The following is a 19,493-nucleotide window of genomic DNA, read 5'->3' as shown; positions in this document are numbered from 1 at the left end:
GTCACACTATTTCTCTTAACTCCAACTGCACTTGCATTTTGGAGACTCCTTTTGTCTTTATCATGGGAAAAGCTGATTCTTTTCCTTTAGTGATATAACCAAAGAAAAATAAATATGGCAAACTCAACTTGAAAATTCCTCAATAGTCATATGTCAGTGAATGTGCAAATTAAATTGATGTGAGTATAGTTTCTTTTTAGGTGGTCCTTTTACTCTAACTGGGAAAGCTGGCTGTCATTCTGGATCACCAAGTGAATACTATAACCTTTCTGTTGATTAGGGATGAAACTTAATTACTATAAACAGTGGTATTTTGTAGCATTTGTGACATTTCTTGATTGGCCCTAATCTTCACTGCTAATGATAAATTGTGGATGCATCCATCATACACTGCTTTGATTTCTAGTTTTATTCTGAATACCTGAGGTTTTAGATATGTTTCCAAGTTGCTTTTCTGAGAAAAGAATGACTGACTGTGATCCAAATGGAAAACATCCTTTAGACCATCTCTAGTTTTGTGGTATGACCTCAAGGACAATATAGGGAGGTTTGCTAAGAGTAGCTGTGAGAATGGAAAAGCTATATTAAATTTTGACCACACATAACAATTTTGGACACTTTGTACTAAGTGGCCATTTTTGTGCATCTCTTTCTGTGGAACCTTGTGCTGGAGTAATTTATGCAAAGATGAAGTTTTACTACAGTGCAATTTGTTTCTTATTCAGTATAAATGTGAGTCAGTATTTCTGGAGTGAATATCTATGAGATATGCATAGAAACTAAATTATATTAAAATTTGAATGGTTGGCGATGTTACACATCAGGGGCCACAATGTTTTTTAAAAGTGTTTGAAAGGATGAGGTTTTACAGGCCAAATTCTGGTCTGTTACACCTCAGGTGTGAGTGGGAACAGAATTTCACCTTGTGTTTTTTGAGGTAAAGGACTCAGGTATGCTAGCTTGGCAGTGGGCTCTGAATTGACATATGTCAAAGCATTCTCATCATCTGAGATTTATTCATGGGCCAGGTAACTGTCAATGCCTTTTTCTTTTCTTCCTCCCTTTCTTTGGAAATAGTCTATGGTCCAATTCACTCCAGGGCAGAGCCCTTGCCCAAGGCTCTGTTGCCTGACTTAAACCTTATTAAAATCTTTGATGTGAATATTAAATGGGATTCAGTTTTGGGAAAGGCTCTTGTGTGGGTCTTTTTTGTTGTTAGCCAGACACACAATCTATCTACCCCAAATACAGATCAATAACAATGTAGTCTAAATGCTAATGGTAGTTTAAGGAGCCGGTTCTAATGTAGCGTGGTGATGCTCTGATGTAACACACTGTTTACCTGTGTGGATAATCAGTCAATTATCAATCATTTGTAAATCAAAAACTGATAGGAATTTTAACTGTGATTATACATTTAGTGAGAGTGTTCTCTCCAGTTCGGCTTAGTTTAATAACAGAACACCGATAAGTTGATTGGATTTATTAATCAAACAGTTAGCAAAGACGGCACATAGAGAAGCATACAATTGCCAACAGCTGTGGAAGACCTTCCCTGTAGTTTCTGACAGCTTGCAACCAATCTGCTGCTGATTTCAGTTCCCCTGTAATTTAGGGGCTGTTGTGATCTTGTTACCCTTATTATGTATCATTCTAATCCTTATCTATTTCCTCTTTCTGTTGTGTACTTAAGTTATTTCCAAGGTTCCCTGTTCCATCGCAACTTTCCAACTGTCTTAGCACCTGATGGTTAGTCAGTGTTTGTCCTTTTTTGAATAATTTCATTGGTTATAAAACTTGTGGTTAGCACATTATAAAAAATATGTCTTAAAACAGCTGTCAAAATAGGTTAAGGATTACTGTTCAGTAAAATTTCATTCTTTGTTAAAAATCCTTAAAATCTTTCTTGGCCTATCTTCAGTGTCAATACCAGAGAATCCATTGGCCTGATTCCCATCAGTACACAAGATTTCTACTGTATTTTCTGACTAGAAATAATTTTATTCTGAAAATAAAGTATAGAAATGGACAGTCTATTTCTACATGGGAGTAAATTGGAGAAGCACAGGTGTAAAACCTCTAGAGCTGGGATATGTTTTTTGACCAAAAATATTTCCCACTTAAAAATGGAGTTTTGTTTTTTAAAAAAATATTTTTTCATGTGTATGTCCTCTGTAACCAACATTTTCAATGGGACATTTCAGAACAAAATATAATTGTGAGGATCCTTCCTCCACAGATTTTGACCGGCTCTAAAATCCAGTGTAAGTGAAAAGAGAACCAGGCTCAAAAATTGTCAAGCTTCTTACAAGAAATAAACACAAAAGGTCTGGGCTCAATCCTCAGCCTGGTTTAAGTTGCTGTAGATCCATTTACTTCAGTGGAGCTTGCTGGTTTAACAAAATGAGGATGTGGCTCAGTGTGTGCACTTTTTATATAAGTACGCTGAGGAGTAGGAATTAGAACATGTTTGGATTCAATCTGGTAGGGCAAATTTTAAGTGTTGGAGAACAATCCTGAAGTCATTATTACTGTCAAAACTACTGACTTCAGTAGGAGTTTTCCGGCTTTACTAAAGACTTAAAGATTGGGGCCTTAAACAGTTATGGCAAGTTTAGATTTGAACAACTGTTATGCAAGCTGTGTATATAATCTTTTGACTGTTACCAAATGTTCTAGCTTTTGACAAAAGAAATATGTTAGTGCTTCCCTTAAGGAAATCATTTGACAAGCATTTTTTTTACAGTATTTTTGTTCGAGACTTTTTTTTAGCAGGTGAGGAAATAAGTTTTCTGCAGAAGGTTGCTGACCTTCATAATGAGTCATGTTAGCTCTCAAAACCATTACAAGAAGTTTTTGTGGTGAAATTACAGATATCAACAATTTCTCATATCATTTAGTTTTTTGCAGCTGGGGAGGCGCAGATAGTAGATTACTCAGAAGTAAATAGCTGTGAGTTCAGGCAAAGTTTATTATCTAGGGTTACCATATTTGAACTTTCAAAAAAGAGGACACTCCATGGGGGGAGGGTAGCCCTGCCCCCATCCACCCCTCCCACTTGCCGCCCCCTGACTGCCCCCCACAGAACCACCAACCCATCCAACCCCCCACTCCTTGTCCCCCTCCGGGACCCCCTGCCCCAACCACCCTCCGGGACCCCACCCCCTATTTAAGCCTCCCTTCTCCTTGTCCCCGACTGCCCCCTCCTGAGACCCCACCACCCTAACTGCCCCCTAGAACCCCAACCCCTACCTGTCCCCTGACTGCCCCGACTCCTATCCACACTCCTGCCCCCTGCCAGGCCCCCCCAGAACCCCCGACCCATCCAACCTCCCTCCATGCAGAGCCAGACACGCTGCTGCAGACACACTGTCACGCTCCCCTGTGGAGTGCACAGCTCCCCCCCACCCCGAGTGCTGCCGGCGCAGCGCGCTGAGGCTGCAGGGGATGGGGGAGCAGGGGAGGGGCTCTGGCTGCTGGAGGCCCCGATTCGAGCGGCTCAATCTGGCCCGGCTGCTCGGTCAGCCAGGCTGCGCTCTGCATTGGGAGGGAAATCCCGGGCCTTTTTAGATTTTTACAAAGTCCTCCCGGACGGCTATTTAAAACCCAAAAATGTGGACATGTCCGGGATAATCCGGATGTATGGTAACCCTATTATTATCAGAATGTTAACATGAGAAGCCAAAAATGTTCATCATCCAGCAGAAGGAGAATTAGTTCTCCTCTGTTCCCCCCCGCCCCCGTTTTTCCTCTTTAAAGTGATTTTTAATTGCTTATATGTTTATTCACTGAGCAAGTACAGCATGTGAAGCACTAGTGTAAATTTCCCCACACTGCCCTGCCAAAATGACTTAACCTGTTCTAGAGAAAACATAATTCAGTGTCCACTCCCATTCAATCCGTTCCCTTTCTGCTGAAATCATTAGCTAATAAGGGCCAGTGACGATGGTGTTCTGGGTTTTCTTATTAACACTTGTCTTACTACACTTGTTAGCAGAACTGAGTCCATCAACTCATTTTAGAAATGCCATTGAATTATCACCAGACAACGACGAGGCAAGTTTCTACTAACCTGGACCAGGTTGCACCCAGTAAATTGGAAATGCAGTGCAATGGGTGGGAGGTGGAATTATATTATTATGATGTTCTGCATGGATACTGAAATTCAACTCTTTTTAAACAATTGAAAATGTTATAAAGGTCTCAATTTAAAAAAAACAACAACTTCCTTCCTTTTTTTGCCTTCACACTAATAGAGAGTTTATCCTGATAAAGCTGTAGATAGTTTTTTCACTTAGGGCTACCCACAGCTTTTTTATAAACTGCTTACAACATTAAATTCACAGTAGCTTGATGGTAAAATATTAATAAAAAAGAGGTGCATATTTTGAGTTGCTGTAGTGGAATATGTTAAGTCTGCTTTACTTTTAAGACTTTTACAAAACAAATGTTAACACTAGCCCAAGTTGAGAATTGCATAAATCTTCCTGATTTGTCATGGAAAGCAAGCAGGTATTAAAAACATTTGTCCAGATTGCTTTAAACAATTATGAAACTATTGATAAAACAACATATTTTAGATCTGCAGAAGGGCATTAGGTTTATTATATTAGAGGCCATTTGTTCCCATAGAAACTACTGAGCAGACTGAAATAGGAATGTTACATCTCACACAGGATGTACTGATGGCTAAGTATGGCTAAGAAGTAAGGGACCTAATCTAATTCCTAATGATGTCAGTTAGAATCTTTCTCTTGACTTCAGTGACAGTTGGATCAGGCCTATCATGCCTAGAACATGCAGCTATGGATTAAAATGTAAACACTGGTTCTGGTAAAAAATTGTCCATCAAAAGTGTTTTTTGATTCAAGGAAATTTTTCATGGAACTATCAGTTTTCTGTTGAAATTTTTGATTTTTTTCATCAGAAAACCAAATGCCTGAAGATCTAAATATTTCTGTTCATATACTTGGCATGGTGCCTCATGGAGGTGTAGTTTGGTTTCCCCATGTCCCTATTCTCTTCTATGGGCGGTACTCCCCAGCTGGACTACATCTTCTGCAATGTACCATGGCCAGGGACATCTCACCTTGATCAGAGACCATGGAGCATCACAGGAGAAGTCTGGTGAGAGAACCTGTCCTGTAGAGGAGAATGGGAACATGAGGCACTGTGGCAGTATTTCCATATGGAAATATTTCAGTTTTCATTTTTTTCCTGAAAAAAAAATCAAAGTTTTCCTTGGAAAAGAGCCTTTTCCAAACAGCTTTAGTAACAATATCAACTGTCAAATCCTCAACCTAATGCACAAGCCCAGGATCCAGGGAGATAGGACAAGGCACCATTTCCTCAAGTCCACAGAGCCCTTCCTCAACCATTCCAGGGAGACTACTTAAGCTCTGTGGCTGGAGTGGTCCTGTGAAGCCCCTAACTCTGTAGCAAGAGCCCACTGCAGTTGGGTTGCCCACTCTCTGTATATCCTCAATGCAAATCCAGGCCACTCCCTTACACAGCAGCAGCACCACATTGTTTCCACTGCTGATGGGATCTCTGGCCACAAAGGGGGGGAAGGAAATGGTAGGGAGTGTTCCACTATGACCAATTCCTCATTGGCACAAGGTGTCTGAGAGATATTACATCAATAGCATATGTTACAGCTGCTCCCCTACAGCTGATACTTGCACTGTGATCAGTCCAGTGAGACTCAAGAAGCCATGACTTGGTCCCCGCAACTCCACTTTACCTGAGTAGAGCTCAAGCGCAGTGGAGAATCAAGCTGTCTGTTTAAATTAGGTTTATGTTTTAATGTGGATATTGTGGGGCTGGATTTTAAACAAGATCTGCTACATGGTGTTTGTAAGTGGAGTGCATCTATAATTCTGTCTTTCATATTTAGATTTTAGCTTATTTTAAATTTGTGTGACAGATGAGTGTATGGCCCTAAAATGCACAAAAAGAGATCGTTCTTATTAAAAGGTCTTGAGGCCAGATCGTCATTTAGACTGACTCTGAGGTGTCAAGTGAGGTAGCTCCATTGACATCAAAAGAGCTATCCTAATTTATGCCATTTGATGATTGGCCAACTATATATTTGGTATGTTTAAAATAGGTTAAAAGCATGCTGCTCTTTCATGTGGTACTAAGGAAAGTTGAAATGACTTAAGAATAATGAAGTCAGTATAAAATTTGGGGTTCAGGTAAGGACACTAATGCAAGTCTTATAAGTTTCAGTTATATCTGTATTTTAAGATAACACCAAATATTAGGACTAGAGAACTGAAAAATAAAAGAAATATATTATCATGTTTTGAAAAATGGGAACTACTCCATCTGTTTTTTAATCTCCTGCCATTATATAGATGAGGAGTGATTTAGTTATTAGCATATGAAAGCAATTTTTTAAGATAACACCAAATATTAGGACTAGAGAACTGAAAAATAAAAGAAATATATTATCATGTTTTGAAAAATGGGAACTACTCCATCTGTTTTTTAATCTCCTGCCATTATATAGATGAGGAGTGATTTAGTTATTAGCATATGAAAGCAATTTTTAGTAGCCATATATTTATAGTAGTCTGCTTCCTTTACATTTACGGAAGAAGGAAAAAAAATGGAGTTGGGGGGGAAAGGAAATTATTTGAGCTATTCTGATTTTTAATTTTAAAAAATAGAAACTTGTAATATCTTCCTTCTAAATACCAGAATACAAAAATATAGGAATTATAGAAGATGTCACTTGTTTTATATTGTTGATTTGGCCAGTTTTTGTTACATTAAATAGCTCTGGAGCAGAAGCTGGTGGATGTTCCAGGATTATTACTATTTTTCTCTCAAAGTTCTTAGACAGCAGATCTGCCATACATTGGTAGCTTCTTGCCTCAGATAAGTACTACCTGTCACATTTGTCTCTCTGGTATCTGCTACCTGTTCTGCCCAATTCATCCCTGGATGACAGGCCAGCGAAAGCAGTGTAGAAAGGGAAATTTGAGAAAGCTCTCCCATTACCAACAGATGTGTTCATGAGCATGATCCTTCTACTGAAATCAGTGGAGCAATTCCCATAGACTTCTGTGAGATTGAGTTGTGAGTCTTTAAAATACCTAGTTCTTTCCCCCCCCCTTTCTGCTCCTCTGTATCATTCCTTATACCCAATCCATGCATCCTACTGTCTAGGGCAGTGGTTCCCAAACTTGTTCCGCTGCTTGTGCAAGGAAAGGCCCTGGCGGGCCAGGCCGGTTTGTTTACCTGCCGCATCTGCAGGTTCGGCCAATTGCGGCTCCCAGTGGCCGCGGTTCGCTGCTCCAGGCCAATGGGAGCTGCTGGAAGTGGCGCGGGCCGAGTGACATACTGGCCGCCACTTCCAGCAGCTCCCATTGGCCTGGAGCAGTGAACCGCGGCCACTGGGAGCTGCAATTGGCTAAACCTGCGGACATGTCAGGTAAACAAACCGGCCCAGCCCGCCAGGGGCTTTCCCTGAACAAGTGGCAGAACAAGTTTGGGAACCACTGCTCTAGAGTTTCAGCTCCTCCTTCATTTTATGAAGAGGACCATTTGCTGGCCAAGGGGACTGCAAAAGTTTGATGCTGACTCCCAAAGACTGGTGGACTAGATTAAGACTGGTATACGTTTATATACAATTGTCAAACACTGTATGGAGATGGCCATAAATATTGTACCATTAATTTCAACAGCAGGAAATTACATGCCATTATTCAAGAATATCCAAATAAACTGCTCCTTACATAAATCAAATAATATTCTGGCTGAAGTTTTAGAACTGCGGACATAGAAATAAACAATTTTGTGGGTTTTTTTAACTCCAATGTTTCATGGTCTTTCTTCTGGTTAAAATTCACATCCTTCTTTGAGTCATATCCTACTTTCGTTCCTGAAATATAGCAAACGTAAAAGATGAAAGTATATCTGTGATCAAGGTTGTGTACTGGAAGTGCTAAATATTAGATTGCAGAATATAAGATACATATTGTGAAGGAAGGCATCCATATGTAGCAGGAAAACATAATGAAGTCACAGAAGGAAAATAGTCCAAGGCTTATTGTATAACATGGAGCTGCTAGATTAGTTGTAATATTTGTTCTGACTTTTTTTTTCTGTATGGGGTAGTGAAAGATTCTGGCATGAATTTAATTAAATTTGAGATCCTTGTTTGGCAAGGAAAGAGGAGAGAATTATATTTAAGAATTACCTCCGCCCTTTTACATGTGCACTACAGATGGGTATTTCATTACATGAACATGACAAATGTGTAATAATATAAAATGCATCTAACAGTTATAAAAAAAAATCAGTTTATTTTTCTTGTTTGCTGAGTAGTCTTTCATGTTGCCCAGGGGCAGGTCTTCAAATTGATCATGTAATAAAAGGCCCTATTGTAATGCATATGCACAAATTGGCAGTTATGGTTGCTGATGGAACCTTCAACTCTCAATTTCATTACTTGTTTGATTAAATCTCAACCTTACAGTGGCATTAGCTTAGTTTTTTTTGCATATCTCAACTTCCTATTAAAGCATTTTCCTCAGCCATCAAAGAAGCAGTTAGCACTATTTCTCCTCCAGCTCATAATATTTATTTCGGAGTTGCATAAAAAGTTTCTCCACCTAAAAAGAGTTCAATAAATTCTGCAGACCTAAAATATGTTGTTTTATTAACATACATAGAGACATTAATTCCATAGGACTTGGAAGTCTTCTGTACTTTCTCTAAGACCCACAACCCTATAGTTTTGACAGTTCTTTTTTAAAAGAATGAGAATTAATATCAGTCAAATACCCTCTTGTGTAGGACTTGAGTGGGTCAGATAACAGCGGCTCACATAAATCTGTTCAATTAATGGCATCAAAGACAAGTCTCCAAGTCCCCTCTTAACAAAGGACTGGAAAATAACATCTGATTAAACTTCTCTTTAGGCTACGCACACTATGGGGTCTTTCTGAGAATACAAGGAAAAGAGCTAAAGAAGAGTGTTCTGGAACTAGATTAAAGAGCTATTCACTTGACACTACATTAACATCTAGGATTCCTGAAATCAGAGGAGTTAACTCTAGTATGGATATTGTATAGGAAAGAGACATCCTGTATGCCACGTAGTTATTTGTATCCCGATGTTGATCACTCCATCAATGTTTCCTTTGGTGGCTCTTCTTCCTCCCTCTCCTCTTATGTTTGAGTATCCCTCAAGGTCCCTCCTCGTCTTTCTTTATCTCTGTTCATGCTTGGAGACCTCATCTGTTTCAATCTCCTATATTCTGTCACTAAAGATTCCCAAATCTGCCTTGCTTACCCTTGACCTCTCCTCTTCTGCTCAGTCTCACCTCTCTTAAACTTGCTCTGACATTTTCTCTCAGATGCCCCATCACTATCTGAAACTTAGTCTTGCCAAAATTGAACTTCTTTTGTCTCAAACCCTCCCCTTAGCCTCCCTTCTCTATAACTGTTGATAACTCCACTATCCTTCCCGTAGCCTGGGGTCACAATCCTAGTGTAATCCTTGGACCTTCTCTCTCTCTGCTGATAAAACTCTTTGTGCCTTGGTCATCTCTTGCCTTGATTTTTTTGTAACCTGCTTTAGTCAAAGTTTTCGGTTTATCTTTAGGATATTTCTTTGTTTTGTGGATTTTTTTTAATGCGTTTGCAAGAATACACTTCTTGATTTTGTATATAGTACTATGATACTGCTGAGTCTCTGATTTGGTCTTTCTAGTCATTCAGCCTTCCATCACAATCATACCTGCACCACTGTTTGGAACAGTCATTAAAACTCTAATTTCTTCCAGGAATGCTTTATTCCTCTTTTTTCCCCTTTAATCATAATATCTCCTCACTGTGTCTTCCATAAATGGCTATGCTTTGCCTCATCTTTGCTTTGTCTGATTTAGACTGCAAGTTCTTTCAGGCAGGAAACATGTCTTACGCTAAGGATCTGATCTCTCAAATACTTCTGTATGTGTTTAACTTATTTACCTAAATAATTCTGTTGGTCAATGAAGCCACTCATGTCAGTAACGTTAAACACTTGCATAAGGGTTTGCAGGATATATATTTTCAAAGTAGCATGTAAATTCATGATATTTTATAAATGTTTATTTTAATGCTAATGAATACCCTAAGTTTTCTTATCCCTACATTTCTTTTGCAACAAGATCTTGAGAAGATTTTACTGGAACCCTGAGGGTCTCTGCAAAGCATCACTAATGAATCACAGCAAATTTCAAAGGTACTAGCAGCAGCATGCCAACCTACCTCACATTTTGTTCTCTGGCCATTTAGTAGTGTAGTCGTATCAGTAGTAGTAGTATTAGTTTATTACATTAATGACCAGAGCAGAAGACCCGATAATAACACCATGTTTTTCATCCTGTAGTCAACCATCCAAGTGCAGACTACACCTAGATAGGTTAATCATTATAGTTAGATGAGATCAAGTCTATTCAAGCCACTAAGACTTTTCTCAAGTACACCACTGCTGTCCCTTCAGTCACAGTTTAGTATTATTTTGATCATTTATTCATCCCAAGGTGCACTTTTTCATCTGTAACATCATTCTGAGTTTGGCGTTTTAAAGCTCCTGTTAATTATTGTTTTCATATGTTGCCCCTATGCCTGAAACACCTCCTCCTAACCCTACGTAACGTGCAACACCAGAGTATATGTCTACACTGCAATAAAAAATAGGTAGAAGCAAGTCTTATAGTTCAGATCAACTGATTCGGGCCCATGGCTGCAGAGCTAAAAACAGCAGTCTAGATGTTCAGTCCCGGCTGGATGCTGGGCTCTGAGACCCACTTCCCTCCCTGGGTTTCAGAGCCTGGGCTCCAGCCTGAGCCCAAACATCTTCACTGCTGTTTTTAGCACCACAAGTCCAAGTTAGTTGACCCTGTCTCTGAGACTCGCTGCCATGGGTCTTTCATTGCAGTGTAGATATAACCCTCTTCAGAACTTACTTTCATCACTGATCTTCACCTTAGACTTCATTCTGGACACTGCTTTGAGTTTCAATATGTATTGTTTAAGATAAATATATACAGTCTTTTAAAATCAGAAAAAAATAGATTTTTCAAGAACATACTTGAAAGCAAGTATATCTCAGCTCTTTCATCTTTGTCCTCTCTTACCCTTTTCTCCAACCTTTGTATATTGTCATTCCTTGCTGTTGAATATTTTTAGTTAGATTTCAAATTCCTCAAGGTAGGGACCTGTTATTTTTAAGTGCCAGGACTCGTAGATTATGACACTTCAGTAATCATAAGTAATACACTAGATCAGTGGTTCTCAAACTAGGGCCACTGCTTGTTCAGGAAAGCCCCTGGCGGGCCGGGCTGGTTTGTTTACCTGCTGGGTCTGCAGGTTCGGCTGATTGCGGCTCCCACTGGCGGTGGTTCGCTGCTCCAGGCCAATAGGGGCTGCAGGAAGTGGCGCAGGCTGAGGGACATGCTGGCCGCCCTTCCTGCAGTCCCCATTGGCCTGGAGTGGCAAACTGCGGCCAGTGGGAGCTGCAATCGGCCAAACCTGCAGACCTGGCAGGTAAACAGACTGGCCCGGCCCGCCAGGGGCTTTCCCTGAACAAGCGGCAGCCCTAGTTTGAGAACCACTGCACTAGATGATCAGAAGGTAGGCTTATCTTAAAGTAGTGCAAAATGTGCACTTTATGAATACGTGTGTACATATATATTTATGTAGATTTAAAATACATCAATGTTTTTTTTCTGTGACCCTTCTTTCCTTGGTGGATTAACAGTAATAAGCTTTGTGGGAAAAGTGTATTACGCTGGGATTTGAAAGATGTGGTGGTTCCTTGATGTGTCAGCAGAAGGAGTGATTCCTAGTCATAATGGTTAGCGTGGAGGAAGGCAATAGTGAGAGAAAGAAACAAAAGAATTAGGCTGGAATCTTGGATGGAATGAAGGAAGCCAGAGGTATTAGGAGGAAGAAGAGAGAACAAAGATGTTTGGAAGTCAGGCAGAAAAAGTTGTACAGGGCCTTTAAAGTGAGGATGAGATCTTGGTAGTAAAAGGAAACTAGAGGAGGGTAGTGATGGCAGCAGCAGGCAAGGAAGATGATCGTAGCAGCATCTTTTTGGATAGATGGACCATGGCAAGTCAGGAAGTAGGGAGGCCAGAGAGACCATCACAGTAGTTGAAGTCAGAGCTAACCAAGGCATGTCTGTATTGGGGACATTGTTTATAAATTGGACCTATTTGCAGATGACATGTTGCTCTTTATTGTAGCGATTCCTTAGTACATTTTCTGTGCCACACTGATATTATTGAATCATTTTTTCTTAAATATGAATAGCCAAACATCTGTTTTATTTCATATTTTGATTAAGGCTCCTTGAAAAATGTATTTCCATTTAAATAGTCAGAAGATGGTCTTGAGCCTTTAGGGATACCATAAAAGCTGGCAGAAGGTTCTCTGTCTTAGTCAAGGCCTTAGATTAATTTCATTAAAACAATAATTTAATTACCTAGTGTTTCTCTCTCTCTCCGCTGGATTAAAGTTAATGTTCTCTTGAACTCTTCAGGCTCTCTCTTCTCTGCTATCTCAGCTTTTATCTGCAATAATTTGATATGATTCTTATGGGGAAACTGGATGCCCTTTATCGATCTTGCACGGAAGGGACATTCAATTATCTAACCTGCAGGGTTTCTCAATTACAATTTTTTTATAAATGGTTTGCTAATGATCCTTCTATTGCTCAGGTTAATATTGAGGCCACCCACGCAGGGACTAGAAAATAGAATGCTCTTTTATTTCTGGGGAAGTTATTTCATCTCCAACAAAACCCATCATTGTGGTTCAGCTTCTAGTTTCCATTTTCTCCTTGCAACTCCTATTTTGGAACGTAACTGCCTGATTTTGAAATAAAAACTATATATGAAGGGTGCATGATGCTTGGAAATGCAGTGTGCCTTAGAAAGTGATAGAGCAATGCAGAGTAAATGCAATCTCCTTTCATGTGTGCGAAGAAGAAGGAGATAGAAAACAGGGACCAAGATAAGGATGTTTTGGCTTGTATTTCAGGACCATAAGGCATTCAGTACTTCCCATCTCATATGCCCCTTCCTCCTCATTTTACTTGCTTAGCTGAAGAGTTATTTTCAGTGTGTGTGTGTGTGTGTGTGTTTTGAGAACTAAAGTTTCTCAAGTCATGTGGGTGGGGGGGAAGCAGATTGCACCTTCCTAAATGAGGACAGCCCCCCAAGCTCACTATGGGACAGAATGGACCTCACTGCTCATTGTTCAGGCCATTTGTCTCTTGAGGTGTAATTCTTTTTGAGAATCCTGTATAGGAAATATGCTTCTTAAGCACTGTCACAGATTCAATCAAATAGACTATTTCCCCTTCATCAGTCACATTTTATCTACTTAAGCGTGCAACTTTTTGATTTATGTGAGTCACATTATTCCCCTGTCTAACAATGGTGACACTGCCTCTAGGGAGAAATACTTCAGTAGCAGAGATTTGTAGAGAGGTATTAGGTCTTCAGTTGTTACTTTGTATTCAGCTTATAGCACTTAGGTCAGACCAAGTATATTCACCCCCTGGAAGTAGGCATCTTTGTTCTTGCCCAACATCGGATTACTTTGGAGTACTGTATATATATCCAGGTTGTGCACGTCCTTGTCATGGTATCACTTTGCAGGGAGACTGAGTATTTAAGTAGCTTTTAATCTTCAGCTCTTTAAGAAGTGGTGAAGCCTTAATTGGCTTCATGCTGTATATCAAAATATATTTAATCAAAGCAATAATTTTGGTATTGTCTCATGCTACAGAGTGATAATTCTTTCAATGTCCACATCTCCACTGCATAGTGTCCTGATCCAAAGCCCATTGAAATCAATGGGAGTCTTTCCAGTGTCTTCAGTAGGCTTTGCAATGAGCTCCAAATAGGAATCAAATACCAATAAGCATCTTTTTTTCTGAAGTCTGTGGGAAAGGGATGGACTTCAATAAGATCCCCCTCGCTTTGTAAAGAGATGTTTACACAGTTTAGTGGTATATTAAAAACAAAATTAAACATTATCCATTGATAACGATGCATTCCAGCTGTTTTCCTCCTTGACTTCCTTCATCATTTTGCTGTATCTCTCACCTTATATTCACTGTTATATTTGATTTTTTTTCAAAATTATTTTAAAAGCTTTTCTGGCATACTTTGCCCAAACCAAAGGATTAGTAGATGTTAAAGATACTGGAGGCTGGTATACTTTGTTACCCCAAAAGCTCTATGTTGGACACCTCTGCCCTCTGAACTTTGTCGAAAACAGAACAAATCAAATTATTATTTTTTCCTATGTGGAAGCTTAAAATAGGGTGACCAGATGTCCCGATTTTATAGGGACAGTCCTGATATTTTTGGCTTTTTCTTATATAGGCTCCTATTACCCCCCCAACCCCGCCCCAAGTTTTCACACTTGCTATCTGGTCAGCCTAGCTTAAAAGAAGATATTAACTAAATGAATAAATAAAATAAAAACTTTGAAGCAAATCAGCATATCTGATTTTGAGTTAAGATACTAAAAATTTAAGTTTCTGACCTTAGTTCAAAGAATCTAACTCTTTTTGGGAAGCTAATGCTTGGATTTATCACTTCTGATTTCTCTGCTCTGAATTTTTCCTGTAATAGGGTAATTTCAAACAAAAGTGGTTTTAAATAAAGAAGTTATTAATGACTTTGCTCCCTGGTTCTACATGAGCACCTGTATGGTGAAGTATTTAATTGAAAATGATTTAGGCCTCAGTCTAGATAAACACTTAAGCACCTGTGTAAACTTAAGCTTGTGAGTAGTGGTACTGAAGTCTTCTCACTGCTTGGAAGTCTTTGTATGAAATACTATTTACAGTCTTTACTCTAATCAAAGGAACTCTGTCAACCATGACTTCAGTGGGACTACTCCCATACTTAAAGATATGCACATGCTTAAGTGCTTTTGCTGGGGCCTTAGCTCTCAAATGACTCTGCTAATATATATTTTTATTAAAGAAACACAACATTCCTGGGTTTCAGAGTAGCAGCTGTGTTAGTCTGTATCCGCAAAAAGAACAGGAGTACTTGTGGCACCTTAGAGACTAACAAATGTATTTGAGCATAAGCTTTCGTGGGCTACAGCCCACTTCATCGGATGACAGTGGAAAATACAGTAGGAAGATATATATACACAGAGAGAACATGAAACAATGGGTGTTACCATACACACTCTAATGAGAATGATCAGTTAAGGTGAGCTTTACCAGCAGGAGAGAGAGAAACTTTTTGTAATGGTAATCAAAATGGTCCATTTGCAACTGTTGACAAGAAGCTGTGAGGAACAGTGTGTGTGTGTGTGGCGGGCGGGGGGGGGGGGGGAAATAAACATGGGGAAATAGTTTTACTTTGTGTTGCAAAAGTGCCCTTCCAAAATGTAAACTGCCTGCTAATGGTAAGTTTCTCAGTGATTTTTCTGTATATCATGGGCCATCTGTAGCCTGCCACAACATCCCAGAGGTACCCAGTTCAGCCACCAGAGCGCCTATTTTGAGTTCTTGCTCTTGACTGCCAGCACATCCACAACCTTCACTCAACTGGACACTCCACTCTGTCTTTAGAAGGCCCTGCAGCATTGAAAGAAACTGTCAGAAACACCCCTATCCAACCTTTTGAACCACTCCCCACCCCGGTTAAATGGATTTGCAGCACTCCTAAGGGAATATCAGGGTTAGATTTACCTCTGCTCTGTTCCTTTAAGGATTGACAGTCTGCTGAGGAGGTCAAAGGGGACAGCTCTGGTTGCAGTGGGTGCCCTGTGAAAGGACTGAGCAGCACAAGGGCTTGTGCAAGTTGTGTGTGTTTTGCTTTTTGTTTTATGCTCTCTCTTGTCTGGGAATATAACAGAGGCAGTTTCCATGAGCAGGAAGAGGGTTGGGTATTCACATATTAGACTCTTGAGCATGGAGCAGAACGGGTGGAATCCAGGATGCTACTTAGTGCCTGAACCCAGATTTAGGAAAATAAGTTATGTTTTTTGGGTGCCTAAGGCCCTCATTATGATCCTGTTGAAGCTATACCACTGTGGATAAATAAAGAGTGATTGGAACAGGGGGATTTGACCCAGGGTTTCCTGCCCCCCAGGTGGATGCCCCAACCTCTGTGTGTGTCCGTCCGTCCACCCTAGTGACTGTTTAAGTATTATTCTACAGTGAAACAGATTCAATGGGACAGATTGAGGGAACCCACATGAGAATATACCATAGTCTCAGATGTTAGAGCCTTCTCCTGAGAGGTGGGAGACCCATGTTCAAATCTTTTCTCCCCTCTGCCAGGCAAGGGGGAATTGAACCTGGATCTCCCACTTCCCAGGTGAGTACTCTAACCCCGTGGCTAAAAGTTATTAAGTCATCACCACCGACATGATGGCACTGGTGTAAACCCTGCTTGCATATTGTTCCTGTTCTGGTGCTTACAATTAGAAAAGGATGTTGATAAATTGGAGAGGGCTCAGAGGAGAAGGACAAAAAGATTAAAGGATTAGAAAATGTGCCTTATACTGATAAACTCAAGGAACTCAATCTGTTTATTTTAACAGAGAGAAGGTTAAAGTGTAACTGGATTAAGCCTATGGGTTCATACCTGGGAAACAAATATTTAATAAGGGGCTCTTCATTCTAGCAGAGAAAGGTATAGTATGATCCAGTGGCAGAAAGTTGAATCTAGCCAAATTCAGACTGGAAATAAGGCATACGTTTTTACCAGTGAGAATAACCACTGGAACAATTGACCAAGAGTCATGGCGGATTCTCCGTCACTGACATCCTGCAAATCAAGATTGAATGATTTTCAAAATGACATACTCTAGGAATTATTTTGGGGGAAGTTCTATGGCCTGTGTTATACAAGAGGTCAACCACAGTGGTCCCTTTTGGCCTTGAAATCTATGAAAAACCACTACTATCCGTGGCTCTGGCTGTTTCATATGGAGTGAGTCAGGCACCTAATTCGTTCCTACGAGAAATGATGTAGGCACCTAAGTCAGGAGAGGAGTTCCCATTCATGGGTAGCTATTAGAGGTAGGCACCTCCCTGCAGCCTGGACTTAGGCAGCTCTGAGAAAGGGGTGGCCTTAGCACATTAGCATCTCCCATTGGTTATTTTAGGTAGGGAGCCCTCTACCATGCTGTCTTTTGTGAATTATATTCTAAGGCACCCATCGCTTCCCATTCATCATACAGGTAGCCTAGGTTTGTGGATCACAGTGTTGTTCCTATGATTTTCTAGGTACCTTAGGTGCCCGAACACTTTGCTTTGCAATGCCTAAGGGAATTCACGTATTCAAAGAAAGGGCCAAATTACAAACTGTTTATTTACATTGGTGAGCAATTATTGAAGACAATTGTGCAACTTGTGCACGAGTAACAGATCAAGAGTGTGAGCAAAGTGCTCTCAATCTGCGTCTAATTATGGGTTAGAGAGTGATAGTTCATTGGAAACTTTTAGCTGAGTTTCCAAATTTTCAGTGTGTTTAAATTTTGTAACTATAATATTTTGTTTTTAAGTGGAAGATACCTTTCAATTAAGGTTGCTAAATTAACTAAGAATTTGTTTGCAAGTGATAGATCATACTTGTATTGCAGCTGATTAATGTAATGGCTTATTCATTGGCATATATCCATATACATTTTTTTTTTGCTTTTTAGGTTATGCAACACAGATCTTTGAAGCGACCTTTATGTAGATGAAACTTTCAGAGGCAACACTCCATTTTGGAACCTACCGTTTTTGAGAGCATATGGGACTTTCCAAGGCACCTTCTGTCTGGGCTGCATATATTGCTTACTCCTAAATACATCAGAGAACAATGAGGTCTTTTTATTTTTTGTGTATTTTCACACTATATAGTGAAGTTTCTTCCATCTCATTTTGTTCAATGGGAAAAACTTGAGCAAGACTTGTGGTTGCTTTTTATTTTACTAGATTTCCCTTAAGGAGCCAAATCTTTATGAAACATGTCCACCATACTTTTATTTGTAGTTTTTTATTTGTGACTGAGACCGTATATTAATTTCAGCATATTTTAGCTGTTTTGTTTTGAACCTGGTTTTTTTTAATTACAACATATATCATAATGCAAGGAATTAAATTATTTCAGGTTTTCAGAAAATAATTTGTATGCATCAGAAATATTTTATGGCTATTCATGGCTCATTAATATAGCAGTTTAACGGTACTAATATGAGGCATTGCATTAATTGTTGTATACAGTTATTACCAAATGACTTGCACAAACGGTGTTTCAGATGCCGTCGGTCTAATCATATTAACCAGAAGTGTCCTGTGTGCAAACAAGACAATATAATTCCTTTGTATGTGGATAGTAAGCAGATGAACTTGCTAGCAGTCTTGGAAGTAAGGACTCATCATAATGAAAGCTGGAATGGATTTTTTTGCTTGAGGAAAGGGAAGCTATGCAGCTTGATATTTGGGTTGATAATAATGACTTTAGTGATGGCATCATACATACTGACTGGAGCCAAACATGGCCTATTGCTAATACCTTCGCCATTCCATTATGGAGCTTTTACTGGCAATCCAAACTTAATGGACAATGAAAGCCTTAGTGAGATGAAAGACCATTACCAGCCTTCTAAAATTAATATTTCATATGTAAGGGATTATCCAAGCATTAAATTAATTATTGACACTATTACTTCAAAGATTGAGTTTATAAACAGACAACGTCCAGATTTAGAAGACCTGAAGAAACAAGAACTGCATGTAAGTATAAACTAAACTCCCTCTGAAACTGATGTATGTATGTTTGTTCGTTTATTTCAAGTATTCTGGGCCGGATCCTCAGATGAGGTAAAACAGTATAGCTAATTGAAGTCGATATGGATCTGGAACACCAACTGCTGCAGTCTTTTCCCTTCATATAGATATATTTATCTGTATATCTGTAATATGCAACTGTCGATCCACTGGACCATAGTGTATGCATAAGAGGTCTAATCAAGTGCCTGATGAATCCACTTATGGCTGACAAGCCCAAAACGAGAGTGACACAGCTTGTTACAAATTTCACCATTCCATGTGTTGTCTGAGTTGTAATCCAAGATTACAGTATGCTGCTTTCTTCTTTCTTGCTTTGCTTCCATCCTCTAGATCAGGGGTTGGCAACCTTTGGCACACAGCTCGCCAGGGTAAGCACCCTGGTGGTCCGGGCCAGTTTGTTTACCTGCCGTGTCCGCAGGTTCGGCCAATTGCGGCTCCCACTGGCCACAGTTCGCAGTCCTGGGCCAATGGGGGCTGTGGGAGGTGGCGCGGGCCAAGGGATATGCTGGCCACCACTTCCTGCCAGCCCCATTGGCCTGGGCTGGCGAACCACAGCCAGTGGGAGTGGCGATCGGCTGAACCTGCGGACGCAGCAGGTAAACAAACTGGCCCGGCCTGCCAGGGTGCTTACCCTGGCGGACCGCGTGCCAAAGGTTGCCGA

The 19,493-nt window shown here is 40.0% G+C and overlaps 1 protein-coding gene across 13 annotated transcripts in view; it reads left to right on the top strand.

Annotated features, from left to right (window-relative positions):
* The window catches only part of CHST15 (carbohydrate sulfotransferase 15), a 93,555-nt gene that overhangs the window by 41,962 nt on the left and 32,100 nt on the right, over window positions 1-19,493 (top strand). For 11 of the 13 annotated variants that reach the window (XR_005601358.1, XM_039547950.1, XM_039547944.1 and 8 more), the window contains one exon: window positions 17,698-18,775. Coding sequence is in view for 12 of the 13 variants with exons in the window: in XM_039547950.1 (XP_039403884.1) it covers window positions 18,233-18,775 (543 nt within the window). In the remaining variant the exon portion in view is untranslated. Of the gene's footprint in view, window positions 1-10,166; window positions 10,241-17,697; window positions 18,776-19,493 lie in introns of all 13 variants that reach the window. The other 2 variants (XM_039547943.1, XM_039547942.1) reach the window with 1 other exon arrangement.

The sequence above is a fragment of the Mauremys reevesii genome, linkage group 7 (assembly GCF_016161935.1).
Source record: "Mauremys reevesii isolate NIE-2019 linkage group 7, ASM1616193v1, whole genome shotgun sequence".
Classification (NCBI taxonomy): domain Eukaryota; kingdom Metazoa; phylum Chordata; order Testudines; family Geoemydidae; genus Mauremys; species Mauremys reevesii.
This window is presented reverse-complemented; position numbering and strand designations above follow the sequence as displayed.